Below are 27,871 nucleotides of genomic sequence, written 5' to 3' on the forward strand. Positions count from 1 at the left end.
CAATAACCTGGCTTTCCAGATCATCTGTCAATAAGTTACAAAGACACAAGCTACAGTATATAAATAATAATCAGTGTTCACACGTGATTTCTTCTGATAGATTTGTCCTGCAGAACACTCTATTCTCTGGCATAACAATGATTTTAATCATCATACCATACGATAAAAGACTACAGACAGGACAAGAAGAAATATGAAAGGGGCTTTTTTTAAATAAAAAATGAAAAAAAGAAGTAGCAGCTTTTGTGGCTATACAGCTACAGTCTGTGAGATGCACTTCTATAAAAAGTCTTTGTATGCAGATTCCCAGTAACCAGGTAAATACAGTGCATAAAAACTTGTTTCCGGTGACTTGAGAAACCTGGTTGCTGTAATGAGTTATCATTGAACAGACTTTTCTACTAATTTTGTGAGAGAGCATCCGCCTACATTACATGCAGTTTCAGTGTAGGGGGATTGGGAGTTCAGTGTTTTGCCTTGTTCAATGTCTTAATTTGCTTCTTAGAAAATGGCCAAAAGATGTGGAAAAAAATATACCGTAGTTAAAAATAGACAAGATTCCACATGTAAATCTTATTGAAATTGGTGCATATCTTTTCAAGCTTGGCACAGCAATGTCACTGTGGAATGGTAATGTTCTCCTCATGTCTGCTTTTGTACTATGTACATATTGCATCTGAGCAACTGCTATTTTTGTAAGAGTGTAAGGGTTGGAGAGATGTTCTTCTTGCCAGATTTTTCTGCTGACACGCAATGGCAGGCCTTGCTTGTCTGCAAATAGTGGGTGGCTTATTGTTGTAGATTAACTATTGCCAGATCTGTTTGATCCACCACAGAGAGGTAGGGGGGCTGGGTGAAAGGAAATCACAATTTAGCATTTTTTGTGAGCAGTTTTTATTTTTTTTAAATCATATTTCCAAAAGGAGATTGTTTGGTATAACAAGTATTCTGCAATATTTTTTTCTAAAACAAATTTTGAATAGACCAAAAGAACGCACTGCTCATAGCAAGCACTGAGCTAGAAAGCATAGGTTTTGTGCCTATTGTAAAAGTATAGAAGCATGCATGTACAATCTGTAGGAAATACTATTATATTGGCAATCTATTTACAGTAAAATTGTATTTAGTTCAATTCAAAGTTACTAAAATAAAAACTACGCTAAAGTAAAACTTTAGTCATGTTAGTCATTCAATAATGGTAATTTTTATTTTCTCTTAATAAATATGAGTTGTTACAACACATAGCTTCTTGACAGGGTGACATTTTTTGTGAGGACCATTTACAGTACAGTTATGTTGAAATAATTGACAAGAGTCAATATGACTCAATATAACATAGGACATGGACTGAAATTATGGTTTTCTAACAGTAACGGCATAAAGAGTATACAAGTGTGAAAATAGTTTAAATACAGGGTAAAAAAAAATAAAACAAATAAAGGGAAACCTGTCAAAGCATTGCCTATTCAGTTCTTAGTACTGAAAATAACAATGATTTCCCCCACTTTATAGTTGTTTTTCTATGAAACTGGGTATGAATCAATGTTAAGTACTAGGAAAAAATTACAAGGCCCCCACAGGAATTAATGTTAACGGCATTGGCAGTTTTTTCTTGAACACTTCATTGTTTGTATATCTTTTGCTTGCTTTTTACAAAACCTCCTGGTTTGTGTGCCTGTGGTTCCTGGGACCATTCAAGATGAGGTTAAATGCACACCACAATGCTAAAATGCACTTTAAATAGCTTAGTTGATATAGAAATTGTGAAATATGTTAAGTTCACCTCATAGCTTTCTCCCCTGCTACAGAACATTGATAGTTTGCTGCCAGCACGGAATCTGGTTGCTGATGTAGATCAATTTGACCATTTTGCAAATGATTGCAAGTGTTGCATAATAACAAATCTACTGTCGTTACTAAATCAGACCAATAGGTTAACGACCTGCATGGCATGGTTACATCATTGCTACAGTTCAGCATTTTATAACTTCCAATATTTTCCAACCTCTCAGACAAAGCTGTGAGTATCAGTATCATGTGACAGATGAACAAAGAATTTTGTGCCATAGATGTACTGTATAATGACTGTGTTACTTCACTGTACTCTTCTATGAAACTTCTTGGCTGACCATTATATATTATCAACGTTTGTGAAAAATGCCAGTATTGTTAGAGAAAGTATGAGTTGTGGGTTTTCAGTTGAAGCTTTCAGCAGCTGAAGCTGGCCGCATACTGATTTTGGTGATCTTAAGGAAATTGGAGGGTCCTGAGCCAGACTTCCAGTGAATGCCCTTCCTCCTTACAGAGCGTCCCTTGGACTTTAGCCACAAATATTTTCCATTAAGGTTGGTCTCTCCACAGCCATTGAACCACCAACCACCTGAAAAATGGTCAGGGCAGGATAAATAAGTTATCTAACACATTCTGTAAGATGAGAGTTTTTATACTTCCAAACAGTCATTGATTGAGAACAGCTGTATCAGTGCATCTCCTTGTTTAGGTCATTGGTTTCTATGCAGTGTGGATACCATGGAGACACTATAAGGCCATGCAGTATCAATTTTGATAACTCTTTACCTGTGGAATTGCGAGTGCAGTTGAAGTTTCTGTTGATGTCATCATTTCTGTCTTTTGTGGAGAACCTCATGCCGGTGCAGTTGGCCATTGCATCAGGCGAGTCACTAGAAATATGGCTAACGTGAAGGGTGTAGTCCTTGGATGGACCTTCCAGTGAGAAACTGTACTCAGCCCACTGCTTCTCCTCCCTCCAGTCCTCCAAATCAACACGCAGGATGTAAAGTCCTTGCTGTGCAATACTGTGAATCTTCTTTAAGCCCAGCCAGAAGTCCTCTGCATTACATAAACGTTAGTTTTTATCTTGTTTGGAAATTTATTATGCAAAAGAAAATCTTTTCTATAGTTGTCTGTTGTCTCTGTTAGTTGAAAATCATCAACAAAAAGTCACACAACTATAAATTAGGTAATGTAAAATTCTCAGTAGGCTTTGAATCACCAATATTTAATTGGATACAGGAAGCAATCCTGTCAGTACAGGGAACCCAGCTTCTAGAGTTTTAGGTGTGGAATGTTGTCCCATTCTTGTCTGATGCAGAAATCTAGCTGCTCAATAGCCCTGGGCTTTTGTTGCTTCCTTTTTTTTTCTCTTTGTTTTATGATTCACTAAATGTTTTCTATTGGTGAAAAGTCTAGACTGCAAAAGTCTTGACTGCAGGCAGGCCATTTCAGCACTCAGACTATTCTCCTTTGAAGCCATGCTGTTGTGATGAATGCAATATGTGGTTTAGTCTTGCTGAAATATTCAAGGCCTTCCCTGAAGGAGATATTCTGGACGGGAGCACGTGTTACTCTAAAACGTCTATGTACTTTTCAGCATTGATGGTGCCTTTCCAGATGTGTAAACTGCTCATGCCATAGGAACTAATGCACCCCCATACCATCAGAGATGCAGGCTTTTGTATTGTCAGCCCATAACAAACTGGATGGCCCCTCTCCTCTTTAGTCTGCAGGACACAGTGTCCATGGTTTCCAAAAGAATTTAAAAGTTTGATTATTCTGACCACAGAACAGTTCATTTTGCCTCAGACCATCTTAAAAGAGCTTTGGCTCAGAGAACTTGGTGGCCTTGTTAGGTCGCGTTCACATATGGCTTCTTTTTTGCATGACACAGCTTTAACTTACATTTGTGGGTTTCACAGTGAACTGTGTCCACAGACAGTGATTTCTAGAAGTGTTCCTGAGCCCATGCAGTAATGTCCAGTATAAAATCATGCCTGTTTTTAATACAGTGCCACCTGAGGGCCCCAAGATCATCTTCGTACAGTTTTGGCCTTCGACCTTGTCCCGTGTACACAGAAATTCCTCCTGATTCTATGAATGTTTTGATGATATTATATAATGTAGATGGTGGGATCTTCAAAGTCTTCGCAATTTTATATGTTGCACATAAAATTTTTACATTTTGGGGGGGAAATTCTTCCAAATTTTTTAGACGCAGTTTGTCACACATTGGTGAACCTCTGCCCATTTTGCATTTGAAAGGCTCTGCCTCTCTGCAATGTTCCTTTTACCCAGTCATGTTACTGACATGTTGCCATTTAACCTCATTAGTTGTCAAATGCTCTTCTATTTGTTTTTGATTGGTGGCAAGGACTTTTCCAGCCTTTTGTTGTTCCTCTTATAACTTTTTTGAGGTGTGTTGATTTCATCAAATTCCAAATTAGCGAATTTTTTCCATGAATGAGACATAGAATGTCTCAGTTTCAACATCCAATATGTTGTTTATATTCTATTATAAATAAAATATGGGTTGATGAGATTTGCAAATCGGAGCATTCTTTTTTTTTTTTTTCTTTTTTTTTTACACATCCTCCCAAACTTTTTTGGAATTGGGTTTGTAGTATTTGGTATAGGTTGTCCAATGTTTTATTCAGATGCCTTTTTTTTTTTTGTTGATAAAAATAACTTTATTACTTTGATTCTGTAGCAAAGTAGACTGTGGCTCTTGCTAGGTAATTCTTAAACTAAGTTTAGCACAACTGTCTATTTTTTTACATATCCCTTTTAAAGTTAATGACTAATATGTTTCATTACAAGAAAGGAAAAAGTCCTAATTAATTTTTGTGTTTTAGTCAATGCTGAAGTTGCATATTTCACATTCAAAACAAAATTTAAAAAATACTCACTTTCCAAATCTCCAAAGCCTTTCTCATACTTCTCCCATGTCTCGTCAAAATCCACTGAACCATCGACCCTTCGTTGGATGATAGTCAAACCCCCATCTATAGATTGGGTGGAAAGGGTGGAAACTCTAGTTTATTCAAGAGTGGAAATGGGTTATCCACCAAATTGTCTTACCAGCCAATTTTAGTTGTGTCTATTTACTTTGGGAACTTTACTTTCCTTCTCTTTTTGTGGGAAAAACACGTAAATGACAGTGCTTCATTTAACACAGTTTGATGCAAAAGTTTGCACCCCCTTAATTTGAAGTGGCAAGATTTGTTTTTCTAATCAACATAATATTTAATGCACATTCACAAGTTTTTTTATTTTTTATTAATTTATCAAGGGGGATGCATTTGTTATTGTGTTATGTTAGGTTTAGAGTTAACTTTTGATAACTTTGATCATTATCTAAATTAATTAAATTGTCCACAATCACCATAGAGATATTAAAGCCAACACTGAAGAGTGCAAACATTATTTATGAGTGTCTTGCTTTTCGGAATGAAGAAATATGTCATCCAGTGGAGTGGTGCCTCTGGCTGATGTGTTTTTAATAGTTTTTGGACAACATCGAAGTCTATGGCATCAACATATGAATCCAGGCTGACAGCTAATCAAACATGAGTAGGGAACATTTAATGCTTGCCTTAACACCTGCATGGTGATTAATTTGAACAACCAAAGTTATTCTTTAAGTTTGCATCTCCTTATGTTGCAGTGTAAGGGGATGCAAACTTTCCCAAAATAAAAACTAACTTAATTAATTTCTGATGCAAGAACGTTTGTACTAGCCCACTATTGTAGTGTCACTCACCTGAGCCCATGTCACAATAAACATTGAATGGATCTGAGTGGTTTGGCTTAATCACATAAATTCCACTATTTGCCTCTCCTTTGTCAAACAGCTCACTGCAGTCCAAGGGCATGTCTGAAATACAATAAGAAGATCAGAATTATTGGATTCAAATTTCCACTAATATTCACATTGTGCTTTAAATTTTAGCAGGGATCTGTATTGAAGTGTTGAATTTACTCAAAATATTTTCAAATATAGGTTATCAAAATAATGAAAAAGTGACATACTACGCCTAATTAGAAGTGGAATTTTTGTTTGTTTGTTTGTGTTTTGCAGTTTTGTGCATGAGCCTTTTATACAATGTGGGGAATTACTGCAAAAAATGAACAGTAATAACAATTCTACACCGTATTGATTAATAGTTTTCCATCTTACCAGACATATCAGCATATCTGTTATATCTTTCTGAATTTTATATTAAATTCCATTCTAGGTGGTTATTTAAAGCTCTTAAAAATATAAAATTTTAATTTGGTTACATGAAAGTGTGCTTAAGGCATTTAATGTTTACTTTAAAACTTTGATAATACATAAACAGTTAAATAGTTTTACCATTTGTGTGTAGGCCAGTTGAATTCCCTGTCAGATATTCAAGTGTGTGAGGAGCCCCGGGGTCTGAATCAGTTGCCTTATTGACTGTATCTTGAAAACTGTCATAGCTTAGCTGCAAATGAATCACAATGTTAAATGATAAAGCAGCATCAGCATTCTCCTCCCATATTCCTAAAACAGAATTTACCAAAAAATCTGAAAAATACAAAACTACTTTCTCAGAGATAGTAGTTGTTTGTTCCTTAAAGGTAATTGTAGTGAAGTTTTGTAGACCTACCTTTTCCTCCAGGTTTTTAATCTTGGTTTTCTGGTAGTCGAGTTGGTCATGCTGATCCTTCACAGCTTTTAGCAGATTCGTGATTGTTTTATCTTGAGCTTCAATTACTTCCTGAAAATGCCATTCACTGTGTTTATGGTATGCATGGGTTTAATGACATTTATACCTATAAAATATTGAATATGACACTTTTTTTCTTTATTAAGTAGAGTTATATTTTTTTTCAGCAACAAACACAAATGTAATACCAATATGCTAAACAGCGGAACACAAAACAAATTTTTTATGAGTTGGGTTGCTGTTCTTCTGCTAGTATGTACTTTGTGCAGCTGTATTTTGACAAAACCAAATGAAGCTGATGTCAATAATGCAAAAATGGGTAAATGCATTAGGTTAATGGCAGCAGAGTTCATCAATGCATTTTTATTTAATAATTTCCCCCTTCTTTTAGTGTTACATGTAACATATAACACACTGTAAAACCTAAATAAAGAGGAATTTCTGAGGAGTTTCTTCAGCACTTAGCAGTTGCTTACCTTTAGTGTTGTGATTTCACTGAGTTGGTCACCAGGGACCATGCTCTCTGTCAACCCCTTCAGCCTCTCCTCGAGACTCCCCACTTTACTCTGTAGCTGAATACGCTCCTGCAGAATGCCGTTAATCTTAGAGTTGATTTCCAGTGACAAGTTCTTGATCTCCTCATTGTTGGCTTTCAAGAAATTGGTGGTCTTTTTCAACTCCTCCTCTTCCTCCTTGATCTCTGATGTGACCACTGAGAGCTGGTAGAAGGAGCGGTCGAAAATGTTCAGCTTTTGAAAGATGTCGTTGATTTGGGCCTTGGTCTTGTGGACAAACTCCCGTAAACTCTGACCTAGCTGAAGGAGGCCATTCGCAAGCAGGCGAACATCATCCAGCATGGCAAAGGGAGACTTTGCCTCGGTTGGGCTTGGTTCTGTGGAAATCGCCTGGGAGAGCAGGTTTGGTTGCTCTTCTCTCCCTGGGCTGTCCATAGGGACAGCAGCAGTGGAATTAGGTAACAGAAACAAAAACCAAAACAACTTCATCATAATTTTCTTGGCCATTCCTGGATTGTGGAATAACCGTAATCTTTTAACACACCGTTCCACTGCTCCTGCTCTCCTCATAAAGTACTCTTGTCACTCCTTCTGCCTATACCCTAGACTTCCTTGCTGTTAAAATTATGTGAGAGCAGCAAGCTGCCCCGTTATATAATACCCTCCCAGTAGAGAAGGGGGGGATTAGCTGATCATTAAACCCTACTATGTTTTGGCTTTGTACCCCGCCCCCTTTCAAATCCCTCTCGAGCCCTCCCTCTCCTGAACAAACAAATCACAGCAGTGAGCAGAATGATATTTACGCCCCCTCTCTGTACTACCCATTTCCCCCCTCTCCATACCACACCCTACCCTAACCCTATTCTCTACCCGCTGTGCAGTTTTAGCTGATCAGCACAAAGCCAACAATGGCCATTACAGGTTTTTGATGTATAGTCAGTATGATCAGTCTCTAACCTTATAACCCTGCACACACTTTACTCTGATTGATAATGCTTTGTTCAATTAATGCTCTTAGGTTTAATTTAGCATCCTGCTGAATCAGCCCAGCATCAGGCTCTATCCTGTTTCTCTCCCCCTTCTCTGTATGTTCGGAAGAGAGCAGGTCTGTTGTCTCTGACACGATTTACCTTCTCAGGCATGAATGATGTTGGAGAGTTTGGACGGTGTGTACTCATCATCTTGGTTTTATTGCTCTGTCTTGTCATTTTTTTTAACGTTTGTTATGACTTATGTGATATTTGTAATACTACCACACATGAAACCACACAGAATATACATTTACTGAATATATAATATATTTGCAGAATATATATTTAGCTTGCAGCTTTTAAAATACAATTTCTGTTCACTGCCCTGTAAAAACATCTTTATGGGCGTTTCTTAGTAAGTTGTTTCATGAGCCTTGCAGTGTTGGTGAAATACTGTATGTTCGCCTTAAGTCAAAGATAGGGAGGAACTAATTTGGCAAAATGACCTAGTGTGATATATAATTGGAATTTGTTCACTTAGCACTCCATGCTATGTGGTTTCAAACTTCTAAAGTAAAATATGTCATTCTATGTCAGGTAAAAAAAGCAACCCATATATACAGAATAATCATGCATTCACTACATTTTGGTGATTAAAAAAATGAAACTAAGCTTCCTCATACTCATATCTAGGGTTGTGACAGTTCAAGTGTAAAATCTGGCCTTTTTGGTATTTAGTCATGGTTCAGAAAACATGTACCATTCAGTCAATTTAAAATAGGTTTAAATTTGTGTGTTCCTAGTAGCCCAGTTGAGGTTTTATGGTTGTTACCCAGTCTTGAAAATGACAAGACAAAGCTGCAGATTTAGTGTTACCTATGACAACGAAGGGGAATAAAATGGTAGATAAAACCACAACTCTATTCAAGCACTTTGTAGAATGTGTGACTTAAGCTAGCAGAAATATTTTTAATAGGCAAACCACTTTAAGAGACATAAGCCCAGTGTGTCTGTTAGGTAGGAAAGATTAACACCTCCTGCCAGCAGCATTTAAACAGCCTCTCCATGTATATTTAGACAGGAAAAAAATTAATACCAAGAACGGGGTATGTTTAGTAATATACTGTTTTTAAATATGATTTGGTGTTTCCCAAGCTGCTATATGATTTGGTGTTTCCCATCAGATTTTGTGAGACTGTAGTGAGTTTAAGCATGCTCCCCAATTTGTACTTTTTAAAGTTAAATGCATGCATCAGGTGCACTTTGAAAGCAAAAGTAATTGGTTACATCTATTTGAAACTATGTACTTATGTTTATGCTCCCTTGTATTCATTTTATAATACATTACACATTAGTTGATTGGTAGATTTAAAAGATTACACGGCATAACAGTCTACATGCTTAGATTTTTTCGTTACTGGCATTGGGTCCCTAAAAGATAAACAAGAAAAGAAGTATTGGCAGTTATTTATCTAACCTGAATCCAATATTAAATTTGTTTATTTGATCAGGGTGTATTAAATCTTTCCACAGAAATGCTCAGTATAAGTGGTAAGAAAGCAAACACCCGACAGCATTTTTATTTTGGCCTGTCATCTGTTTTAAGTCATGTTACTGAATTAATATTAGGTAGCAAAAACTGATCTGAGCTGCTGTTTGACTGCTGCTAAAGTTAGTTTAATAAGTTTCAGAAGTCAAAATCATGTGCAGACTGCAGTTCAAGTCACTGCAGATTCACATAATTAATGTTCTTTGCAGGTATCTGAAGTTTGCTAACAGGCTAACTGACTGAGAATAAGACATGCTTGCTTAACGCGGGCAACCACAGTCCATTTAATTAATGGGAAATACTAAAATCCCCTCTTGCTGGCACATAAGCAGCATAGTAATTTAAAAAGAATGAACACAACAGTGTAGTTTTTAAACTGGGATGTTACATTGTGTGTTTTATGCTGCACTTTATGTTGATGAGCTCAATCAATGATGTGGCTATTGTATAAGAATAACAAAAATGGAAAACCTATTCTTTATTTTACATAAAGTAAATGAAGAAGTGTTTATAGTCCTTGTGTTCTTATCCTGTATTTTGCCTGCCCTCCTTTGTCTTTACCAAAAATATAACAGACCAAAACCACAAATTGTGATATAAACTAAACCGTAAAGCTTGTAAACTGTTCAACCCCATGCTGGTATCTATGCTTTGACAATGTCCTCTTTAAATTAGTTGTATTATTTATTGGTACCTTAATATGAAAAAATTACATTCTCACAAATAGCAGAACATACTGTGAGACCATAGCTGCAAGCAAGCTTTGGTTTACAATTGAAATAGGTTTGCCATCTGGCTGGTAAAATATCACAGTCATCTAAATTAGCTTTTTATTTATCATTTGTGGTTAGGGGTGGATTGTTTCACTTCTCAGTAATGAAGGCTGTATCTTTAAATGGACTGAACAAAACGAGTGCTAAAGAAAAGAGACATTTGGCAGTGGAAAGAGTATATGAGCCAGGAATTTGTTTGATTGTCATAAAATTGCTAGTGACATCCAGTACCCACCATATTGCCATAGTTGGTTTTGGCTTAACAGCTAGAGAGTTAACAGTTTTAACCTACCCTGGTCTATTGGAGCCTTTCTCTGTGGAGCTGGTATGTTCATGTCTAGGTTCATTGTTTCAGTAGAATTTTCACTTAAATTGTAAAGACAGTGCAAAATCACTATAACAGCTCAAATGAAGGGATGTTCATTGTCCACTGGTCTTTAGACAAGCTGATTCTCATCACGCATAGCATCAGTAAATCCCAAGGCAACGCCATGGATCTTGGTCTAGTCATGCATTTCTAAACATTGATAAGCTGTTTTATTGACTTTTGGGGAGACGACTAATCTAACACCACATGCTGTGACTCATTGTTTAGAGTGGATACTATAATTGCATCACCCTTGGGTTGTTCAAATGACAAACGGGTACATTCACAACTGATTATGTGGAAATCCAGTGCTGCTGGGACAGTGTAAACTTGCCTATATGACAACAACTAAAAGCATAGACACTACAATTATAAATTTAACATGTACATTTATTTTATTATTTCCATATGAGAAATGTCAAATTAACTTTCCATTAGACATGGTCTAATGTTTGGCAATGTTTGAAGTGATATAAAAAGTAAATCATAACCTGTTGAAACAATTATAGATCCTATTAGACCATCAATAGTCATAGAAATGTATTTATTGAATTTATATTCATATGTTTAGCAGTGCGTTTTTCTTTGTTTAAATAATTTGTGTGAAGTGACTCATGCCCCTCAGCAACTTTCAGACTTTAAATTTCTCGCTCATTCCATTGTCTTAGCACGGCAGACTTGCGTGCCACCAGGCCTATTGGTAAGAAACTTTGTCCTGGTTTATGTTTGGATTTAATAATTACTTTGTGACCACTAATGACCATTTATATAGCCCCTTCACTGTAACTAGGGAGAGTTTGTAGTTGCCATGTAACATCTGAGGGCTGTAGAGGTTTCATTCCTGTAGTCATGTGTATTGATTAACCTGAGTTGTATCTGATGAGATGAACTGTCCAATCACTGAATCATCCATTTGTACTTATATGGGTATTTGAACTTTGCCAATGTAAAGTTATCTTGGGGTCTATTTCAGTTCATGTTCAACAACCCACTTTAATTCAGCCATTAAAATTATTAGGACAAGCTTGGTGGAGAGTAACAAAAGAAGAAAGTCTAATCATCATGCAACATAGGTTCCCACGCTTGCTTGTCAGTTGTGTTTCCAGCTGTGGTCTCTATGGGGCTGCCCCCCACAGTTGACTACGTAACTGTTTTTTTTAGCTGTTCCTGAGATACTTCATACTTCCTCTTTTGGGATGTCCTCCCTGTTTACCAAAAGTGTAGTGAGCAGTGCGTTTGACAGCACACTATTATTACTTCTGATGATAACAACAATACTTTTGAAGCATAACTAGCCAAGGCCCATCACACAGCTTTTATTAGTTGAAGGTTAGCTGGTATACAATATAATGCTTTGCATGATGTTGAAGTTGTTGCGCAATTTCTAGTCCAGTTAGATATGTAGAAAGGATAATATAACATTCAGAAAATGGTTAGTGTGATCATGCCATTTCTTTCATTGTTTTACTGAAGAGAATAACGATCTCTTATTACACCTCTTAAATTATATTTGCAGTGAGTGGAACACTCCCTCGCTTTTTCTCCCACTGTTTCTTAATACAGTTAATGACTAGACTTCCGGTATTACTACAAGAGTATGGTGTATCTACCATGGTGGCCATGAATCTGACGTAAGCTTGCTAGGGAACTAGGTCAATCACTTACATTTTCAGACTATGGAGTAAAGGGTTACATACATTATTAAGGTTGTCCTGTCTGCTACTATTCGGTATAATGAGAGGTATAATATATCTTGATTTTGACTGTTTGCTTTCAAAACAGTTAGCGTTATACTTGACACAGTGTGAATATATATGATAAGTCTTTGTATGTAATGTAAGTACAGCTTTTGCGTTGTATACCCATATTCAGTGTGCAATGCATTCTTTTGACAATATTACCAGTTGCTTTTTCGAGAAATTTGAACTTCAATTAGCAGTTTATAATTTGTCATGTGTGCTTGGTGGTTCTACTGATTTCACATAGCTAATCATGTGCTTTGTTCCTGTGTTTTTGTCTTTCCCTGTGTTTCAGGAATCTTCTGTATGTAAACCCTCAGAGTCTTAACTTCGCCAACCGCCAAGGCTCAGCCCGGAACATCACAGTGAAAGTGCAATTTATGAATGGAGAGGATCCAAACAATGCAATGCCGGTACAATACTGCTATGAGATTAATCTGATTTTGAACTAACTAGTGGTAAAAGAGCAAAGTTGTCAACATAATAACTCATTTATTATGTTGACAGCTATGCTCTTTTACCACTTGTTGCTTCCTGAACATTATTCTACAGCTGTATGCATGCAGTTATGTTTGTTAAAAGAGGGCCATAATTATTTGTAATGTGCCTTTTGTGAACATCGGAATTTAAGCTTTTTTTTAAATCCACCAGGTGATATTTGGGAAGTCCAGTTGTGCAGATTTTTCTAAAGAGGCCTACACTGCTGTGGTGTATCATAACAGGTAAGTGCATGTGGCCTCTTTTGGTTGGAATAGTGTTTATAAAATGGAGAAATTAAGAAACTAGTCAATTCAAAATTTACCCTTTTACCCCTAGTGTGTTTTGAACCAACGTTCCTTATGTTCTCGAGTTTTTCATTTCCATCTCACATAAGAGCTGAAGGGTCCCCAATATTAGGTGACCTGAGATCCAGCGGTTTGTCAACTGTCACCCAAGGGATAAAGCTCCAAGGTTTAAAATGTAGAAACTTGTGAATAATGTGCCACTATGATGAAGACAATCATGCATCAGGACTTCAACCAGACTTTGTTGTTTGTCCTTGAGAATTTTTCCTTTCCTGGTCCAGAACCAAATGTTAGTTCCCATTAGAAATGGGTGCTTAACCATTGTTCACCATTCACAAACATAGATTGTGTTGTAGACACCAGCATTAGGGATCTTTTTGGTTATATAATGGTCATACAGTCAGTACCTATAATTAAAATTAATTATAACTATTATGCAGTTAATAAGTGGGTTAGATAAGGATCTCGTAATTACAAGATAGGCCTTTTTTACGGTAAGTAAGCTAATCATGTCTTTTTACCTTTTTTCCAAATCTATACTATTGTTGAATGGGCCTGTGTTGTTACTACTTTCATCAGATCCCCTGACTTTCATGATGAGATCAAGATCAAGCTGCCTGCCTCTCTGTCAGACCACCAACACATTCTATTCACCTTTTACCATGTCAGCTGCCAGCAAAAGCAGAACACACCTTTGGAGACCCCTGTGGGATACACGGTACGAAGCAATTCATTAGTAGTGCCACGATTATAACCACATTGTTATTATAGAAAAAAAGATTATACATAAGGATTATTCCCTCTTCCACACAGGCACACAGTCTTATTACTTTTAAACAGTACAGTATAATTATAGGCAATGTGTGCACTGAAGCCTTGAATGAAATTTGAAAAACATTAACATCAGATTTTGTCCCATTTTCCTTTCTCTGCAGTGGATCCCAATGTTGCAGAATGGGCGCCTGCGTACAGGGCACTTCTGTCTGCCTGTGTCTTTGGAAAAACCACCCCAATCCTACTCCGTTCTCTCCCCAGATGTAAGAAACAGTAGGAATTCAATAAACCAATAATTAAGAATAGATATAACACTAATGTTATATGAATGCACTGGAACTCTTGTGCAACAGACAGACCAAGGTGTTAGTGTCCAATAAGTAGGTTTTCACAATGTTAATTTTGTCCGTGTGACACAATTTTACAAGTATTCTTGTCCTTTTAAGGTTCCTCTTCCAGGGATGAAGTGGGTTGACAACCATCGAGGAGTATTTAATGTGGAAGTAGTAGCTGTTTCAACCATCCACACGCAGGTAATAGTACTGTGTTGTGTTAATTGTATTTTAGGCTGCTTGTAAGTTTTGGAAATCTCAAAAGCATTATATTACTAAGTAACCAGATTTTCAGGTATAAAGAAGAACGGCTTTACTGTAATATCACCTGCCATAGAACACTTTTTAAGCACCACAAAGAGAAAATCATTTAAGATTTCAATTAAAGTTAAACAACCACACCATGTTTAGACGGACATTTTTTTCCCCACCAGTTCATTAGTGGGTGAAGTTCACCTAGCCAGTAATTTACCGAGGTCTACTCCATCTGTGTCCAATGTGGTATGGACGGCTTGACTGCGGTCCCCAGGAGCCTAACGGACTAATGTGCTCATAAATCACTGCTCCTGGTGCCGATTAGATTTGTTGGATGCTACTGTGTTCTTGTAGTAATGTTCATTTTGCAGTTTCCACTCAGCGAGCCAACTTGCTTGCTCTGAGTTACAGATGAATAGATCCAAGCTTATTTTTGTTTGTCAGGTCCCTTCTCCCCTTTTCCCTTCCACCCTTCTCTTACTTGAACATTATTTTTTCCCTTCTTTGTGTCACTTTTCTATTATGTTCTCTTTTTTTTTCTACCCAAGTTTTTAATCTCTCATTTCCCCTTTATTTATTTATTTATTTTTTTATCATCCCCCTTTCTGTTTTCTCTCTCCTTCGTTGCCTTGAATTTGTTTTCTAATGAATGTTTCACTCTGTTTTTTTTACTCCATTTTTAACACTCTTTCTCTTTCTAGGACCAATACCTGGATAAGTTTTTTGCCTTGGTACATGCCCTTGATGAGCACATGTTCCCAGTCAGGATAGGAGACATGCGTATCATGGAGAACAACCTGGAAGCTGAACTTAAGTCAAGTATTGCGGCTCTCAACTCCTCCCAGCTGGAACCAGTGGTTCGATTCCTTCATCTCCTACTCGACAAGTTGGTGTTACTTGTCGTGCGACCTCCAGTAATTGCTGGACAGATAGGTATGATATTGAATTCTTGTAAATAAAACGACACTTTTTGACAGTGAATTTTGAAATATGTTAATCATTTCAAATGACATAAATTAAAATTTTCTCTAGGACTGTAGAGATGATGAATATAAATATAAGTTCAAAAATTGCAATAGTCCTGTAGTTCACTTTTACCTGCTATGTTATTTTTTCATCTGCCTTCACTTAAAGTTCTAAAATTGAACGATATGGGAGGATGGACAACAGTTACAGTAATATTTGTGTACTTGGTGATATTGAAAAGTTTTGTTCTGATCTTTGTTATGAGTCTTGTACATGATGTGTACATTATGCTGTATGACGAACAATAAATGTAGTATCACTGCATTTAAAAATAAATGACAGACATTCCAAATGAACTTTCCTGTACTTTAAACATTTAGAAATATAAGAAACTACCATATGAAGCTTTACTATTCCAGAAATATTTTTATATGCTCTAGAAAGCACCATTTGAAAGAAATACAGTAGAAAGGGTGAAAACAGTTGAGCTAAAAAAATGACCTCTATGACCATCTTTTTTGTTGGTCATTCTGTGCCTACATGCTTTAACTTTGTGTATCTACACCACTCTTCATCCACTGTCGGTATTTTTGCATATGCATCATTTAGCTTCTGACAACTACGTCTCTTCTTGTACAGTGAATCTGGGCCAAGCGTCCTTTGAGGTCATGGCATCCATAGTGAACCGGCTGCATAAGTACCTCGACACCAGCCAGGACATGCATGGCCGCAACAGCTTGCTGTCATCCTACATCCACTATGTCTTCCGGTTACCTAGCACGGACCTCAATTCACCATCACCAGGTACAGGACACAGTTAACTCTTCCTATTTGTCTTTGTTCTTTATTTGTTCTTATGTTTTATCTTTTTAAGTTCTCATCCAACCACTAACTCATACTAGAAGGGTTCTCTGATCAAACCTACCTGTCATAATCTTTCTTCTTTGTTTTAATTATTATTTTTTTTTTACTTCTTCCACATCTGTCTTCTGCTTGCCCAACACAGCCTCCAACTCATCTTTAGCAGGTACATATGGTCCACTACTGTGTATTTTAATCTTTGTGCGATTGTTCTTACCCTAAAAATAAAATTTGCATTCAGTTCTTTAAGTAGAAGATTTTGACGTGTGGTACAAGAAATGGTTTCCTAGAGTCCTCCTGTATTAGTTCATAAACCATCCACTGCCAAGACACATAGATTTTTATCTAGCTATAATAATTTATGAATGCAATTGTTTATGTAATACTACAGTAAATATATGAAAACCACGTGCAAATGAAAGCTTGTGTTTGAGTTCATTTGCTAACTCTTGCTAGTAATAGCTATTCCCATCAGATTCCCAGTTGTCCCATTTTCCATCTATCTGTGTTGTTCCAGGTCCAGGAGGGTTGGGAGGTTCGGTTCACTACGCCACCATGGCTCGCTCAGCTGTTCGACCAGCAAGCCTCAACCTGAACCGCTCTCGTAGCCTTAGTAACAGTAACCCTGACATCTCTGGTACACCAACCTCTCCTGACGATGAGGTCCGCTCTATCATTGGCAGCAAGGTAAGGTCATTAAACACTCTGTTCAGTTTTAGACGAGCCTGTCAAATTTTTTTAAATCTTTGTTCTTAGACATCTGTATATTCTCTCTTAAATATGGAAACCCAGAACAGCTATGGATGCAGTTATCTTTATTTCTGTTGTTATCCTGTGATAACTTCTGTAGATCAAAACTAATGGCCTTTTATTCAGTTTGTGTGATTAAAATGTGATCTTGTTGTGGATCAAAAGTAATTATACAGGGTTTATGATTTTTCATATGATTGTCTTAATGTTTTACTATAATGATTAAGTTATCAGACTGTTGGGAGAAAGCGCACTCCCCTTATCCCCCCTCTTTCCTCTCACACTGTGGCACTGAGAGAATAGCAGGTGTCCGGTCAAATTAAAAGGGCATTTTTAATTTAAAATTTTTTATTTTCTTATTCCAACATCTTGACACGTGGACAGTGCCAGTGTCTTGGACACATCAATTTGTTGATAATGTGCCGCACAGAGAGCACACTAAGGATACGCCATGTACCTTGATTAAAACAACCTCACATCCCTTAACACAAGCGGCTCTGTGATGTCTGTTTTCCCAATGAGACAGATTACTAAAGCTCAATAATCCTATGGCTCCAGACTATCTTTACCAGTCAATTGGAAACGTTATATTCTGGAAAATACTTTACAGCAGTTTCAACTGTGATATTGCAATGTGAAAGAGTGGAAAACTGTTAAAGCATTGGATTTGTGTTGGCTAATAATAAACAATATCACTAACTATTTAGTGATGCAGAGAAGTATTTGTTCAGCTCTCTTAGTTCACCTTCGGGGTATCTGCGGCCTCTAATGACCTTTTTTTTACATTCATTGGCTGCATTTAGCTGCATGGAAACAGTCGCATATACTACTTTTTGGGGGGATGTAATGTGGCAGAGCATCTTTTTGGTGCGGAACTGTCTATTAGATGGACATATTCCAAAAATTCAGAACAAGGAAGATCTCAGATTAAGAAAACCAATTAAAAACCCTTTTAAGCTGGACCTAGCACGTGCTGCTCTTTCAGTACCACAGTGATGTGGGAGATATTAGTTGATATCTATGTGGTGAGATATTAGTTGGCATTAGTGGTGATCTACGGAAGCCTAGGCAGTCATTTGGATTTTAAGAAATGATCTTGTTATCATGAGAAAAAGAGCTATGTTTCCCTGGGAAATCATTTCATTATCACAAGAAAACGAAGTTGCATTAAAAAGATAACTGCATGCATGGCTATTTTTGGCTCGTGTAGGTAAAGCTTAAAGGAGATTTGTCAAACTCGTAATGTAACGCTGACAGATTCAGCCAATAGAGGTATTCATGTTTTTTGGGCTCTCAGCCCTGCTGGACTATTTGGTTTGTCTGCATATGGATGACAGATATCAGAGTTAAATATTTAACATTGCTGTTATCTGGCAGCTCTTATTGATTTGCAATGTGTTCTAGACTGACTTATGTAAGGTGAATGTGTGGAACCTATAGCTCTAAACTGACATCAAGAGAAGCCTTCAATATTCACAGTGACCCAGGGTACCATTTTTTTCAGCATGTAAACTTCATAGCCAGTGGATAAGCATAAGCTTGGACACCTTATCTCTCTAACCGCTGTAACAGCAACCTGACACACAGATACATGCATGAACATACAATGCCCTGTGTGCAGATTTTAAAAGGCATTAGAGACATTCAGTCTTAGGAGTAAAGCAGATGCTCAATAATTCAATAGTTTATTGTTTTAAAGACCTTATGAATAGCATAGTCTTGTTAGTGTCAACTGAACTTCTTTGTTTCCTTTTTATTTATTTAATACAATTTTATTATGTATTTTGTCTGGTATAAATTGTGATTTGCCACTTCAGACATTTTGTTTTAATTTAACCTAAACTGTATGTGATCAGTGGATGAATGATGATGTGTGCCCTTTCTAATCCTCTTGCTGAACTTGTAGCCATAGTATGATGGATGCACCCCCCTGTTTGATGAATGTTCCCTTTGCTGCTAATACATAACTAAACCTTCCTTTGTTGTCTCTGAGGGAGGGTTAGTTATTTCTTTCACGGAGAGAGAAAGGGAGAGAGAACCTATGTGCTTTGCTCTTCTGTGGTGATGATTTGGATTTTTACTAACCTTTTTTGGGTCCTTGGCATCTTCCAGCAGTCCTGGCTTTTGAACCTTTGTAACCTGTCATTATTCCTTCCCTTCTCCTTCCCCCGTGCTCCTCGCTCATTCCCTCCTCCTGCCTTGTGTCCTTTGACCTTGGCACACCTAGGGCTTAGACCGCTCCAACTCGTGGGTGCACACCATGGGCTGTAAGAGTGCCCCCTGGGGATCCAGCCCTGGTTCTGCTCCAGAAACCATGCAGGTGGTTTAATGAATGCCCCGTCCTCCACTTTGCCTCACAACAAAATGAACTCACCCTATCCACTGTGAGGGGATACTGGGATATTTGGAGTTTTGGTTTATATCTGACATATTGATAGAAGATTAATTGTTGGAGCATGGGGGTCAATCCTTATCCTTTTTCATTTTTGGTACGCTAGTTTTTATGCTGTCATGACCTCATTGAGTGTCTCATCATTGAGTGTCTCAGCCTATTGTTTAGCTGTATTTAGTCACATGGCTATGGTTGCCAACAATTTCCCTGTCTTTCTCAAAACTAGAGAGATTTGAACCATGCAAAAAGTGACCAGTGTAGCGCAAGGACAAAAAAGACCAAAACTTCAGAATATTACAGTATTCTAGTATATTTATATTTACAACCCTCCCATGACCTCTGGGAGTCACAGCCGCCTCCATGACCGCTACCTTTCATGTTAGAAACTCAGGTGTCATCTCTCTATCCTCATCACATCTAGCACCCCTCTTTTTCTCAGCAGTTGCATGGAAAGATGCATATTCTAAATCCTGATACTGAAAAGCAATATTTTAATTGACACCATATTTATAACATGGCCGCAATTATATGGCGTGACAATTTTCATGTCAAGCTATTTCTCACAGAGGATGTTGAAATGGTAGAGAAAAAGAGTGGTGTTAGACAACACCTTCATGAGCAGTGTAGTTTTTTGGCATTCATTTGATTTGATTTCATTATTTCTTTTCTAATTTCTGCTTATTCACTCTCACTGTCTTAACTCCATAGTCTCAGCTAGTATCCCTGCATGATATTTTTTTCTAACCCTTCATAGCATTAACTTGGTCACTGGAGCATGGTATATCTGTGTGTGTGTGTGAATGCGTATCAAGATGTGTTTAGTGTTTGTCAGCTTCACTGCCATCTTCATATGATTTTATGTCCTTTGTCACTTCAAGTTGTCATGACATATGCCTTTTTTAGTTGCTAATTCACACAAACTAACATAAATATAAAGAAAGGAACAAATATTGTTATCATAACTACAATAACATAAACATGTGATAGGATGGTGTTGGTATACTTACCATTAACAATGCCTTTTGATAGTGCAGTAGTTTTCCCTTGTAACTTTTTTTTACATTGAAAGAATGGCAGATTATTAATCAAAGACTGGAACATCAAGAAAAAGTAATTAATCTACTGTTTTCATTTGATCCAAGGGCTCTTTTTATGCAGTCATTTTGCATCCCTCCTCTAAATCACCCGGACTACAATCTGTTTTTTGATGTTTTAGTTTTTTTTGTTTAGAACATTTTACCTGTTATGACCCCGTCCTGTATCTGTGTTGTGTGTCTTCATGTGTGAAGTACAAGTATGTGCAAGAGATCACAAAAGTGTGTAGTGTGGGTATGTGTGTGACTCAGCACACATTTTCCTGTGTGCTGGGGATAGAGGTGAATCTCCACGCTTTTTTTTTCTTCTCCACTAACCTTATTGTCACCGTTCCATTCATCCCACCCATAGGCCATGGAGCGCTGTGGCAATCGCATGTCTTCGCACACTGAGAGCGCCAGTTTCTTGCAAACTTTAACAGGACGGTTACCCACAAAAAAGGTAGAGCTACTTGCACTTGGGGAGGAGCCAACCCCACCCACCTTTTTATTCGCCTCCTCATCTGTCTTGTCTGTGGATGTGTTCCTCTGGATTGATTAATGTTGTCTTTGGTGGTTGTGGAGTCTTGTTGAATGCTGAATGTCACTGAGCTGCCTCTTGTTTTAAATGTGTCCAGGAGTTTTTAATGTGACATGAATTTTGGTTGTAGTCTGGCTAATGCTGACTTTGTGGTACAGCAAGTTGCACACATGTAGTCTAGGAAGTCTTTCTTTGAATGAAGCTCTGAACTGACAGAGGCTATACAAATATTTGGCTGATGATAGCTAGTTATTAAAATATTTTTATTTCGTTTTAATGGGTTACAAATTCACACAAATTCAAAATCTACAAAAGGTTAAAACAATGTATTTTTTCTGTAGGCAGCACTTACATAATATATTTATTTAAAATTAGAATGTCAATCTGTTTCTTATGTCAAGGGGATAAAGGAAGACATTCCAGAATACTTTTTGCTAGGCCTAGAGTCAGTGTGTTAGCCAGACTGTTTGGATGTTGGTTTTGCATAAATATCAACACTTGTATAAATGCAAGCTATTAATATAGTACTTATAAATAAAAATACAGAGACTAAGTTCTTCTCCATGCCGAAAAGGAATTTTCTCTTATTATTATTAAAATGTTATACAACCAAAATCTCCATTTGCATGGTGATATGATTGTATTTTTCTTCTAAAAAGAATTGCTAAACAGAATTTATAGTTATAATGTTTTGGTTATGTCTAAATTTTTAATGTTGGTATTTATATTTGTATGGAAGTTGGTAACTTGAACTGTAATCTCTTTTTATCTTTTTTATCTCTTTTTCTTTAATCGATAAAAGGGCTTCACTAGTATTTCTTCATTTAGGGAATTTTAGAACAATTTGTTTTGATAAAATAGAAATCGTTAAACAGATGAATTTTTTGTCTTAGGTGAGTGTCCACTATGTATTGACATATACAGTCATTTCCAGACATATCTAGATTCCTTTCTGATTTTAAAAAACAAAAACTGAAATCTGTCAAATGTATTCAGACCTGTACTGCAGCAGTTTATTGGAAGCCTCTTTTACTTCGATTTTCTGTTCAGTGTCCCTGGGTTAGTCCCTACAAGCTTGTCGGACCTGGATTTGGATAGTTTACCCCATTTTTCTGGCAGATCCTATTAATGTGACATGTCTTTGAGCTGACATCGTCAGTTCTCTCGGCACATGTCAATCAGACTTCTCACAAAGGCACTCCAGCATTGGCATGACTTTATGCTTTGGGTCATTGTCATGACTCCTTGTGGTTCTAATAATAACTGAGGCCGCCACAATTGTACAGTGGAGGTCTATAGTTTCTGGGACATCATGGACAATTTTCTATTCTGAAATGCAGTCTGAGTTGCAAGAGTGTGGGCCTTTCTTACGTTATTTTAATAGGTTTGCTACAGGTGGACGTTAGTCAGGTTCTAGATGACGCAAGCTTGACTTGATCAAACAGGGTGCACTTGACCCCAGCAAAGAGTCTGGATACCTTTTGTGAATGACAGATTTCAGTTTTTTATTATCAAAAAGAGAGAAAAAAGGATTATTTTTTTAACTTTATATATATAAATATAATATTGGGTGTGAATTGATGAACCAGAATTGCCACTTTATCCATTTAAAACAACATGTAGACTTTTATTCTGGTGCCTCACATTCTTTCTTTCTGGCTCTACCGTTTTCTATTTCCCCTTCTGTCTCTGTCACTCCCTCTCCCCATCTTTGTTTCTTTATATTCTACCCTTCTACTCAGCTCTTCCATGAGGAGTTGGCCCTTCAGTGGGTGGTGAGCAGTGGGAGTGTCAGAGAGGGAGCTCTACAGCAGGCCTGGTTTTTCTTTGAACTCATGGTAGGAAACAAGATGTGTATACAATATATAAAAGCTTTATTCTTATGAAGTATCATAGTATAATAGTATGTTTTTCAAAATAACCCTATTCACAGGTGAAGAGCATTATCCACCATTTGTATTTCACTGACCGCTTAGAGTCCCCAAGGAAGAACCGTTTCCCAGAGCGTTTCATGGATGACATTACAGCCTTGGTCAGCACCATTGCTGGAGACATTGTGTCTCGCTTCCAGAAGGTAACTAATGAACCAGACTGATATCTCATGGTATCAGTTTTTGTTGAAAATTTAGTGCAGTATGGAGTAGAGACTGTGTTGGGTCTACTGTTTTCCTATTTGTTAAATCCACTTTTATACAATTTAATAAAGCAGAAACCTTGTTGAAATAGCCAAATCTGGAGCCTTCTTTTAATACATGTTCCTCATCTAATCAGGATCTGGAGCTGGTGGAGAGACTGAACACTAGTCTGGCCTTCTTTCTCAATGACTTACTGTCAGTCATGGACCGAGGTTTTGTTTTCTCCCTAATCAGGACATACTGGAAACAGGTGAATTTCTTTTGATTTTTCTAATTTAAGAAATTTAGTTGTTAACCTTGTTAGTTGTTAACCGATCAGATACAGGATACAGAAGTATCCAAAAAAATATTCATCTCAAAAAAGCCCCATCTCTTATAATTTGTGATTATTATCTCCTTTTATTATAATAAAGTAGAAGCAACTGTCAGGTGTTTCATTAATTTTCTATGTTCTAGTTATGTGAAGCATACAACACAACTCTGGGTCTTGTGATTCATTCCCAAATTTTATCTTTGTGGTTTTGTGTCTGTATAATGCATTTGTAAATGTGTTTTTCTTTGAATTTACACTAATTTGGAATGCATTCCCTCCCCAGGTGTCCACAAAGCTTTACACTCTGCAGAACCCTACTCTTGAGTCATTGAGGCTAGATTTTTTGAGAATTGTTTGCAGCCACGAACACTACGTCACCCTCAATCTGCCCTGCAGCCTTCTCACACCGCCTGCCTCACCTTCTCCATCTGTTTCTTCAGCAACTTCACAGGTCAGACTTAAAAAGGAGGCAATATAAAATACACGTATGCATGTGCTGTGATGTAGTGCTAAATGTAAAAAGATAAATAGTGATTCTAAATTGAGCATGGGTGATATTGTGCCAGTTAATCATTTCTAATGACTATGCAGATTTAACATCTTCATTATTTTAAGCAGGTCTAAGCACTTGTATTATCAGCTCATAGTTTATTTTAAAATAAAATAATAAAATAAAATTCTAAAAAAAATTTAATTTTGACTTAAATAGGCTTGAACAGGAAATGAAGGAGTATGTATTAGTTTGATTTACAGGTAACATAATTACAAATAAAACATCTCTGTTGTCTTTTTTTTTTTTCTACAGAGCTCGGGGTTCTCTACACATGTTCAGGACCAAAAGATAGCCAACATGTTTGAGCTTTCTGTCCCCTTCCGAGAGCAGCATTATCTGGCTGGACTTGTACTGTCTGAATTGTCTGTAATACTGGACCCAGATAATGAGGGGTTGGTATCCTCCTATTTCCCTGTAAAGATAAAAATGAGATGGTGTAATTGGCGGACAGTGATTTATAAGCTTTGAATTATAGATGTGTAAACTTTAAAGATTCGTACATTGTTGGAGGGTCCTCACAATACGTGATCTTAATAGATTTGTTGCCTTTGTGTTGGCTGTTTGAGCAAACTCTTTAGCCATTAAACGTCCATAGCTTGCAAATAAAGAACAATACTTTACGTTGGAACCTCTGTTTCTGTGGGTAAAAGATAAGCCTGTTTACATGTTGACTTGTGAATAAGTGCATACGTGCTCGACACACATTCGAATGAGTTGTGGCTTTACAGTCACATCAAAGTTTGTTCAGACTGTCTTGTTCTCTTTTACCCTGTCATAGATAAACGGACATCTGTCTTTGCTCATCTCGTTACTGTGTTGTTCTCTTTCATTGTTTTCCACTTTTTTTCTTTCCTAGGATGTTTGGTTTACATAAAAAAGTGGTGAGCGTCGTACATAACCTCCTGTCCAGCCATGACTCTGACCCCCGCTACGCTGATCCTGAGGTCAAGGCACGGGTTGCAATGCTTTACTTGCCTCTCATTGGCATTGTCATGGAAGCACTCCCACAGCTCCATGACTTTACAGGTAAAGGATCGGAACAATATTAAACATGTATCGATTTAGTATTCAGTATTGAACAGTATATTGCTTGACATATTTTATGAATTTGTCTGTCAGTTTCTCATTTTTCATATTTGGTGTCTGCTCTACCCAAGTTAGCAGTGTACTGATCACAATTATATCAGAATTCAATATTTTTTTGTCTAATTTAAGCAAATCCCATTATCAGCATCCCATTAGATTTAGTATAAATATACACTCATTCTATTCGTCATTTGTGAACAGAGTGTCATGTTCTTATTTGATTTTATTTCTCCAATTCTCATTAACTGGTCAAAATGCCTTTTTCTTTTCCTCTCGGTTTTGTGTCATTAGAATCCCATAACCAGTGGGGTCGGTCAGGTGGTCCCCAAGGGGCAGTGGTGGGCACCAGTGGAGAAGAGGTGGAGGGAGAGGGTAACAGCATGATAAGCCAGACTGTTGCCATGGCAATAGCAGGCACTTCGACCGCCTCTCCAATGTCCCGGCCAAGTAGCTTTTTGCTCAACTCGCAGGTAACCTCTTGATACAGATGAGTTGCGGGCCAAATTAGTGACTATTTGCCACGTTTTACTAGTCTTTCTTTTAAATCCTACTCTCCTATCAAACGGAAATCTTTATTATTCCTATATTTCCCTACAATTTAAATCTGCAGGCTACTCGTCAGCATGGAAACTTCTCAGGTGAGTCAAGCCGTAGCCTGCTCATTTGCCTGCTGTGGGTCCTGAAGAACGCTGATGAGTTGGTGTTACAGAAGTGGTTCACAGACCTATCGGTGTCTCAGCTCAACCGGCTGCTGGATCTTCTCTACCTCTGTGTCTCCTGCTTCGAATACAAGGTAAAATAATCTAAGTGAACAGCTTAAGCACTACATTGTTGGTCTGCAGAAGCTAGGATTTCTTTCTGGATGCATGTCGTGTTCCATATAGAATGTGTGTTTATTCTTTGGCTACTGAATGTGGTGATAAAATAATAACAGATTGCTTTCTGCGTTCTATGCATTACTCAGTATTCAGCCCTCTGTATTTGTGCTCTTTTTGCTATCCTGTGTTTGCTGTTTGCTCTTTTGTGCATGCGCATTAGCCTTCATGCTACTAATGCTACTGCTTTGCTTGCTGGGTGCTGTGCTGCAAATAACTTCCCCGCGGTGTGTTCTCTGTTTATCTACTCACTCTCTACTTCATGGATACAAGGCCCATGTTGTATTCACCATGCAGGGGAAAAAAGCCTTTGAGCGGATGAACAGCCTGACCTTTAAGAAGTCCAAAGACATGAAGGCCAAACTAGAGGAGGCCATACTCGGCAGCATTGGTGCCAGACAGGAGATGGTGCGCCGCAGCCGTGGACAGCTGGGTAAAAAAAGGCGTTTACTCGCACAAAGACATCACAGAACAACTGCAAAGTAACAGAAATTATTTACCAAAGAGACACACAGCAATATAAACACCTAATCCTACTTTTCATACTCCACATGTGCATATACACCACACATTCAGTTGGACACTATGTTAGTATTTTGGATACAGCCACTCAGCCAACGCCAGTCACATTTTTTCGTGTACACGTAACCTCTTTAAAAAAGTAAACAATTGTTTCTCCAATATTTAGAGCGGAGTCCATCTGGCAGTGCTTTTGGTAGTCAAGAGAACCTTCGGTGGAGGAAGGACATGACCCACTGGAGACAAAACAGTGAAAAGATGGACAAGTATGTTATTTCTATCACTCGCTATTGTGTATCAAAAAAGTGTATAAAAACAAATCATCCACCTCCTTTTCCATTTTTTTTTTAATTTAAAATCAGTCATTTAGAAGCACATACATTTTAGTCTTTGATTCCTCATAACACACATACGTCTTACATCATTTTTGTTTGGCAGATGATGGCAAAAACCTGGCGTGCTTTTTAGCTCACATTTTTTTTTGTGTGTGTTCTGTTGCAAATTAAGTTCCATCATTTGTTTTCTGTTTTCTCACTTGTTCTCTCATGTTGATGTGTGTTTATGTAGGAGTCACAGATCAGTCAGGTATTGTATGGTCCATATTTGCTGTGTGCACCTTTTGAAATCCTCCCCTGCTTTAGTTCCTTATTTATGGTGTATTCATGCATGTGGGAAGTTAGACAGTTGAAATGGACAAAATCATGTACAAGTAATAGTCTGTGTTAGATTTCTGTCAGATGATCTTGGCTTTGAACATCTTGGCTTTGTTTTTGTTTTTTTTCCTCGAGCCACTTTAATGCTGTAGCAGGTTTGTTACATTTATTTTATTGTGTTTCTCCATTTTAATTTTCTGAGTTCACACTTGTACATGAATGCACCAGTGGAGAACCCGTGATCTTGGTTCTCACCCTACAACCTCCCCAATCCCTTTTGTCCATCTGTCCTGGTAACAGTGCAGTGGGTCTGTTTTGCTTTTTAACCAGTGTGCTTCTTGTTTTGGGGTTCTGACTCAACTGTCTCCCTGTGGAGCAATAAAACAAGACAAACATGGGTATAGCTCTTTTTTGTGATAAATTGTTCATTTGAAAATTAATAAATTAGTGTCATGTACTTGAAGGATGTGTAGATACTCAGAATTTGGTGTTTCACCTGTAGATAAGAAGTGGATAACTTACAGCCTACTTAATATCCTTAAATCTCTTAACCCTCTAGTAAGTGAACCTATAGGTTTAGACTGTCTGTAACCGGATCAGCATGGG

The 27,871-nt window shown here is 37.5% G+C and overlaps 2 protein-coding genes across 21 annotated transcripts in view; one reads left to right on the forward strand and one right to left on the reverse strand.

Moving 5' to 3' along the window:
- The window catches only part of dock7 (dedicator of cytokinesis 7), a 47,780-nt gene that overhangs the window by 10,870 nt on the left and 9,039 nt on the right, over positions 1-27,871 (forward strand). For 4 of the 20 annotated variants that reach the window (XM_067514326.1, XM_067514318.1, XM_067514319.1 and 1 more), the window contains exons 15-36: positions 12,698-12,815; positions 13,054-13,124; positions 13,767-13,905; positions 14,123-14,224; positions 14,408-14,494; positions 15,250-15,481; positions 16,154-16,318; positions 16,521-16,541; positions 16,893-17,062; positions 19,353-19,445; positions 20,964-21,053; positions 22,874-22,969; positions 23,065-23,205; positions 23,403-23,516; positions 23,863-24,030; positions 24,385-24,524; positions 24,989-25,158; positions 25,510-25,688; positions 25,829-26,011; positions 26,367-26,526; positions 26,782-26,878; positions 27,180-27,197. In XM_067514326.1, the coding sequence (XP_067370427.1) occupies positions 12,698-12,815; positions 13,054-13,124; positions 13,767-13,905; positions 14,123-14,224; positions 14,408-14,494; positions 15,250-15,481; positions 16,154-16,318; positions 16,521-16,541; positions 16,893-17,062; positions 19,353-19,445; positions 20,964-21,053; positions 22,874-22,969; positions 23,065-23,205; positions 23,403-23,516; positions 23,863-24,030; positions 24,385-24,524; positions 24,989-25,158; positions 25,510-25,688; positions 25,829-26,011; positions 26,367-26,526; positions 26,782-26,878; positions 27,180-27,197 (2,754 nt within the window). The remainder of the gene's footprint in view (positions 1-12,697; positions 12,816-13,053; positions 13,125-13,766; positions 13,906-14,122; positions 14,225-14,407; positions 14,495-15,249; positions 15,482-16,153; positions 16,319-16,520; positions 16,542-16,892; positions 17,063-19,352; positions 19,446-20,963; positions 21,054-22,873; positions 22,970-23,064; positions 23,206-23,402; positions 23,517-23,862; positions 24,031-24,384; positions 24,525-24,988; positions 25,159-25,509; positions 25,689-25,828; positions 26,012-26,366; positions 26,527-26,781; positions 26,879-27,179; positions 27,198-27,871) is intronic. The other 16 variants (XM_067514322.1, XM_067514324.1, XM_067514327.1 and 13 more) reach the window with 11 other exon arrangements.
- angptl3 (angiopoietin-like 3) lies at positions 892-7,639 on the reverse strand. The gene is made up of 7 exons (XM_067514343.1): positions 6,965-7,639; positions 6,429-6,539; positions 6,152-6,263; positions 5,558-5,671; positions 4,704-4,799; positions 2,578-2,850; positions 892-2,380 (listed from the first exon to the last, which is right to left on the reverse strand). The coding sequence occupies exons 1-7, from the start codon at positions 7,571-7,573 to the stop codon at positions 2,196-2,198; spliced, it is 1,500 nt and encodes a 499-aa protein (XP_067370444.1). The 5' UTR covers positions 7,574-7,639; the 3' UTR covers positions 892-2,195.

The sequence above is a fragment of the Channa argus genome, chromosome 8 (assembly GCF_033026475.1).
Source record: "Channa argus isolate prfri chromosome 8, Channa argus male v1.0, whole genome shotgun sequence".
Classification (NCBI taxonomy): domain Eukaryota; kingdom Metazoa; phylum Chordata; class Actinopteri; order Anabantiformes; family Channidae; genus Channa; species Channa argus.

Bases quoted from the DNA above. Each gene is read 5' to 3' on its own strand.
- angptl3 (XM_067514343.1), bottom strand. From the start codon at position 7,573: ATGAGGAGAGCAGGAGCAGTGGAACGGTGTGTTAAAAGATTACGGTTA. The intron at 2,851-4,703 runs GTGAGTATTTTT...TATGTAATGCAG, and splicing joins AGGCTTTGGAGATTTGGAAA to AGGACTTCTGGCTGGGCTTA. The intron at 2,381-2,577 runs GTAAAGAGTTAT...ACCATTTTTCAG, and splicing joins CTGCACTCGCAATTCCACAG to GTGGTTGGTGGTTCAATGGC.